This window comes from Octopus bimaculoides, chromosome 4 (assembly GCF_001194135.2).
Source record: "Octopus bimaculoides isolate UCB-OBI-ISO-001 chromosome 4, ASM119413v2, whole genome shotgun sequence".
Lineage (NCBI taxonomy): Eukaryota > Metazoa > Mollusca > Cephalopoda > Octopoda > Octopodidae > Octopus > Octopus bimaculoides.
This window is the reverse complement of record NC_068984.1, coordinates 76,676,095-76,682,387: the sequence shown is the minus strand read 5'-3', so window position 1 is coordinate 76,682,387 and position 6,293 is coordinate 76,676,095. Positions and strand designations below refer to the sequence as shown.

General features: G+C 39.2%; 2 protein-coding genes across 2 annotated transcripts in view; both read left to right on the top strand.

The window, feature by feature from the left end:
• The window catches only part of LOC106878823 (uncharacterized), a 137,118-nt gene that overhangs the window by 33,464 nt on the left and 97,361 nt on the right, over positions 1-6,293 (top strand). The gene's annotated exons all lie outside the window — the stretch shown is intronic.
• Positions 1-6,293, top strand: part of LOC106872857 (uncharacterized) — a 158,253-nt gene that overhangs the window by 85,328 nt on the left and 66,632 nt on the right. Inside the window, exons 8-9 of the mRNA XM_052967148.1 lie at positions 887-1,021; positions 5,672-5,752. Coding sequence (XP_052823108.1) covers positions 887-1,021; positions 5,672-5,752 — 216 coding nt within the window. The remainder of the gene's footprint in view (positions 1-886; positions 1,022-5,671; positions 5,753-6,293) is intronic.

The window sequence follows — 6,293 nt, the reverse complement described above, 5'->3', positions numbered from 1 at the left end:
CCGAAGTTCAGAAATAGCAGCTAAAAAAGCTGATCCCTTAATTATGTTTATATATATATATATATATATATATATATATATATTTGGAAGTGTATGCATATTTTTTGTGTATGTACGTTTCAATATTTGTGTCACTGAGCGTATGTCTCTGTGTATGCCAGTGTATTCACGCATGTGTATATTCATCCAACAAAGTATGTATGTTTGTTTTATATATATATATTTATTTATAAGTCATTAGTGACCACAGATAATTATGATAACTACGATTACGCAACGGCAACAATTGTTTCTTGACTGTATAAATTAATGTGTTCGTGCACGCGCACAGATTAGTTATCGCCAATTAACCCACAGGTCAGTGCTGATTCAACAGGCGTATAGTCAAAAACGTTCCAACAGGCAACTATCAGGGTTTTTATTTTCTGTTTTGTTTTTAGAACTGCATTTTCTTTAAAACATTAGGGTGTGATTTGAGGGAGATTTGGTTTCTGTTTCTATTATAACCGCTGGATAAAAACAAAATTTTTTCTTCTAGAGCCAAGCCAGGTTCATGAGGACCGGTTTCGCGGTTCCACTGGCGTATATATTCTCCACCTGAGCAGGACGCCAGTCTGTCGTAGGATTACTCATTTTTGCCAGCTGAGTGGACTGGAGCAACGTGAAATGAACAGTTTTTCTCAAGAACACAACGCGTCACCCGGTCCAGGAATCGAAACCACAATCTTACGATCATGAGTCTAACATCCTAATCACTAAGCCACGCGCCTCCACCTTCGCCGGATAGAAGCAGTTTATTCATGTCTTAAAATCTGTTTACATGTGCAAAAATTATATACACCTCTCTTTTTTCTTACATGTTGTATACTTACTTTTTGTATTGCAGATGCTTTTCAGCTAAGAGATGGGAAGATGTACGTCATGAAAGAGGTTCAAGGAACTCGTGAAATCCGGTTAAGTGTCCAGTATCAAGGGATATCATCAAGTGAAAGGGCTTGGAAGTTCAATTTCACTGTTCCAAGTAAGACGCATATAATTTCTTAAATAGAGGTTCGTTTAGGTGGAGCAGACTTAAATCAAAAGCCATGTCTGCGACTATAAAAGAAAAAGTTTAAGCAGGAATGCTCACTACTAGAGTGTTTTGGTCATAGGGCTGCCAAATCAGAGCTTCATTTCCTTGTTGATCCGATTTAAAGGTTATGAATAACTGTAGTACCGTCTTCAAATATATATCTTATTTTATCTATATTGATATTCTGCACTTAATTTATTGACTGTTAATATATTTTATTGTTTTCGGAAGGATGAAAAGTATACTAGCCTTGGTAGAAATTGAAGTCTGAACGTAAAGAAATGTAATGAAGGATCTTTTCCTTTTGGCCGGCACATAGAAAAGATATTTTTTTGTAACTAAGCACTTTCAAATTTCGTATACTGGTAGAATGTGTCATTTAAAATATCATTTACTCTTGGCGTTTTTAAGAAAATCCTTTATTTTCGAAGTTATTTCGTGTTAAAGTTATCGTATTTCGGTAATTTCAACCAATCAATGACGTCTATTGAGGTGAAAACAATTACTGCTGTGGTTTGTCAACAAGACGTTCTGGCGGTGTAAATTTACTTTGTCACTGTTATTTATGACATCGTTCGTGCGTTTGTACTGGTTTTAGCTTTAGGGTTTTAGGGTTCCGGTTCCGGTTTTAGAGTTAGGGTTCGGGTTTTAGGGTCGGGGTTAGGGTTTTAGAGTTAGGTTAGGGGTTTTTTTCAGTTACTATTTTCAGAAATTCATGTTTGCCCCCTCTCCCTCCAATTTCTTCATTTTTCACATTTTTCCGTAACCCTAACCCTAAAACCCCAACCCTAACCCTAAAACCCTAACCCTAATCCTAAAACCCTAACCATAACCATAACTTTAAAACCATAACCCTAAAACCTTAACCCTAAACCTAACCCTAACTCTAAAACCCTATCCCTGACCTTAACTCTAAAACCCGAACCTTAACTCTAATCCTAAAACCCTAATGCTAAAACCAGTACAAACGCACGAACGATGTCATAAATAACAGTGACAAACGATAGTTGTTGTTGACTAACAACGGCAGTAATTTTATTCAAGGGAAAAGATCCCAAAATAGGCAATTTCGAAAACGCTAAAACAAAACGAAAATACTTCCAGAAAATAAACTTAAATTTTTTTTTTAATAACTAATAACTGAATGATTAAGCTATATACACGTGTACCTCAAATGTAAATATATCTGAAATAACAGTGACAAAGTAAATTTACACCGCCAGAACGTCTTGTTGACAAACCACAGCAGTAATTGTTTTCACCTCCATAGACGTCATTGATTGGTTGAAATTACCGAAATACAACTTTAACACGAAATAACTTCGCAAATAAAGAATTTTCTTAAAAACGCCAAGAGTAAATGATGTTTTAAATGACACATTCTACCAGTATACGAAATTTGAAAGTGTTTAGTTAGAAATTTTTTTTTTTCTATGTGCCGGTCAAAAGGAAAAGATCCGCAATGAATACCACAGTATATTGTCTAACGCTTTGTGTCAGTGTACTTCGTTTTATTAGAAATACTGTCGATCATTCGATAGTAGTAGGCTGGTTGTCAACTGGCTGTCAGCTGGTCAACCAGCTGGTCAACATGTCTTTGTTTACATCAATTCGGCAATTTCCGTAAAGAAAGAGGGAAAGGGCGTTAGTCAGCGCCAGCAGGTAGCAGGCACTCCTAACCCTAACCTCCCCCTCCCTTCCCCCTCTCTTAAGAACACATGTCACTTATCACTCGCTTTCTCTCTCTCTCTCTCTCTCTCTCTCTCTCTCTCTCTCTCTCTCTCTCTCTCTCTCTCTCTCTCTCTCTCTCTCTCTCTCTCTCTCTCTCTCCCTCTTTCACACTCTCTTAAAAACACATGCCAGAGAGAGAGAGAGAGAGAGAGAAAGCGAGTGATAAGTGAAATGTGTTCTTAAGAGAGGGGGAAGGAAGGGAGAAGGTTAGGGTTAGGAGTGCCTGCTGTCTGCTACCTGCTGGCGCTGACTAACGCCCTTTCCCTCTTTCTTTACGGAAATTGCCGAATTGATGTAAACAAAGACATGTTGACCAGCTGACAGCCAGTTGACAACTAGCGTACTACTATCGAATGATCGCCGAAATACTTTAATAAAGCCTCCAAACATTTTTTGCTTACAGACCGGTTTCATGCGAGCCATTTTTTGACGGGCCGTGACATCACGGGCATAACAAAGCATAATAAAGTAAATAGGCTTACAGTCGTAAGGTAGTGAGTTCGATTCTCGGACCGGATTATGTGTTATGTTCTTGAGCATGTCACTTTATTTCACGTTGCTCCAGTTCACTCATGTGTAGAAATGAGTTGCGACGTCACTGGTGCCAAGTTGTTAATATGTCGGCCTTTGCCTTTCCCTTGGATAACGTCAATGGCGTAGAGAGGGGAGACTGGTATGCATGGGTGACTGCTGGTCTTCTATAAACCCTTGCCCAGCCCTGTGCCTCGGAGGGTAACTTTCTAGGTGCAATCCCATTGTCATTCATGACCGAAGGGTGTCTTAACCCTTTTTTTTTTTAAATATAATTTAATCATTTCATATATGATGCATTATAATTCAAAAATAGTCAATAAAATAAAAATCGACAAAACTGCCGACAGCGACAAATGCAGAATGTGTGGTGAGAGGAGTGAAACAGTATGGCACATCGTTAGCGAATGCCCGAAATTGACAAAACGCAAATACAACAGACGACATGACAACGTGGCAAAAAATGATTCATTGAGAGCTCTGTAGAAATCACGGCCTACAAAGAGCAAAGACGTGGTATGAGCAAACTCCAGAAGGAGTCACTGAGAATGAGAGCTGCAAAATCCTGTGGGCTGCAATGATTCAATGCGATCACCTGACCAGATATTGTTGTGGTGAATAAAAAGAAGGAACAGGCATGATAATCGACATAGCATATCCCGGTGACAGCAGGATCAAATAGAAAGAAGTAAAACTGAATAACTATGACGATTTGATGTGGGAAATACGAATGTTGGGGGTTAAATGAGGAAAGTAGACGTGTTACCTATAGTAATGTGGGCACTTGGAAGTATCAGCACTCAACTACCAGCATGAATAAAAAAGATTGGTACAAATGTGAAGGTGGAACACCTAGAAAAACCAGCATTGCTTGGAACTGCAAGAATTCTTCGCAGGGTTCTTGAAGCATGATCAGTAAACAAGTGTCACCTTCGTCTGCTGGCTGTGGGCAACTGATACTAAAAAGGATGATTGAGGTATGTGGGAAGTTCTGTGTGTATTTGGTGGAGGGGAATGAACGGTGATGGAAAGAGAGAAAGGAATGGTAGTCATAAAGGAGAGGGTGGTGTGTGTGGTGATGTTAGACATATTTTGACATTTGAGTATGCAGATGTCAGGATGGGTAGTATAGTTTGTTGGTTTAACTAAGGTCAAACCAATGAACTTTAGTACCAGATGTAGCGCCAGTTGGTATCATTAAGTTGTAGCCGGCATAATAGATTGGGTGCTTTTATGTGCATAATCAAAAACGTTTCCTGTAGACGAATTTAAAGGATACGTACGAATGTATTTATGTTGACTTTAGTAGGAGAAATATATTAGGCAATCGTCCTAAATAAACCTGAAAACAACGTACGGCCATTGCAAGAAAGGTTCTCATCATATGTTTACTTTTATCAATAAAAATTTATCAATTTTCTTTTTGCTTGTTGAACGACGCTTAAATCTGACATGCTCACCACTGCAGTTCCGTTTAGAACTGCAGTGGTGAACATGGAAGAAATAACTTCATACTTTATAATACACCAGAGTAAGCACATAAATGTGAAACAAGATGGGAAAAAAAGTACTCAAATACCGGTGGTAGAGTAATATGCTTTATAATACATATAGTAATGACTGCATATCATCATCGGCGGCGGCGGCGTTTTATCGTGTGTCCGATAATTTATTTGGCTTCTTCCCGTCTGTCCGTGTTTATGCCTCTGATGGCTAATGAGGCCGATTTTTCCATGGAAGCGTCTATTGCAAAGTTTACAAGGGATCCGTGGTGGCGGCTTTGGTTGTTTCAGCCTCCATTTTCTTTCTTGTTTCTTTTCTTTCCTCTGTCGTTCAGCTTCAAAATGATCTGTCACAGTGGAGAGGGAATGATGACAGACGGGCCTGTCCTAAACTTTAATGTCCCAGGCTTTGGGATCGATTCCAGTCAGTTTTAGGCTTTACTTCAGCTGATACTTGTGTCGACGGTGGGATGGCCACGCAGTCTTCTTCCAGTGGAAAGTTCACTATATAAAATTTGATGACGCAGTCTGGTCTCTTTCATTTTTGCTACGTGGCCCGCCCATCTCAGACGATGCTTCAGGATGATGGCCGTGATTCTGCTGTTGCTGCTTCTCGTTCCCTCCAAAACGGAGTCATCAGTCACGTTGCCATTCCATTTGATATTCATAATAGAGCGGAGCTTCTGTTGATGAAAGCACTCTAGTTTTTTTTATATCATTTCGGTAAAGAGTTCAGGTTTGACGTAAAAACAAAACCCCAGAAAACTAGAGCGATTTCGCCAATTGCATATAATGTGAAATATTATACGTAATGATATTGTTATACCTTTTTTAGTGTCTGATTCACAAACGACGGTATTCATTACATACGACCTACAGTCAACCATGCCGGTTACCACAGAGCCCACAGTAACAGGTATATTGGATTTTCCTCTTTGCTTCTTTCATTATGTGTGTGTGTGCGTGTGTGTGCATGTGCCTGTGTGTTTGTGTGTGTGTGTGTGTGTGTGTGTGTGCAAGTGCCTGTGTGTGTGTGTGTGTGTGTGTGTGTGTGTGTGTGTGTGTGTGTGTGTGTGTGTGTGTGTGTGTGTGTGTGTCTGTGTGTGTGTGTGTGTGTGATATTAAACAAACACATAGGAAAAGAGAAGAAGAGACGAGGAGAGAAAGGAAGTGAGTGAAGCACATACATAAGTATATACATGTATAAACACGCAGACAGAGAAATATACATCCTTACACATATACATATTTACATACGTATGGGAATATATACTGCAAATACTTCTACACGTGTATACAGACACTTTCACAATTATGCATAGTTACCCATAAATATACAAGTGTCAGGCGTACGGACGGAGCAGAAAAAAAATATTTTTAATAATAAGCATCTACTTTGTTTCCATCTCTGCTTCACTCACTCCCTTTCTCTCCTTGCCTCTTCTTCTCTTTTCCTA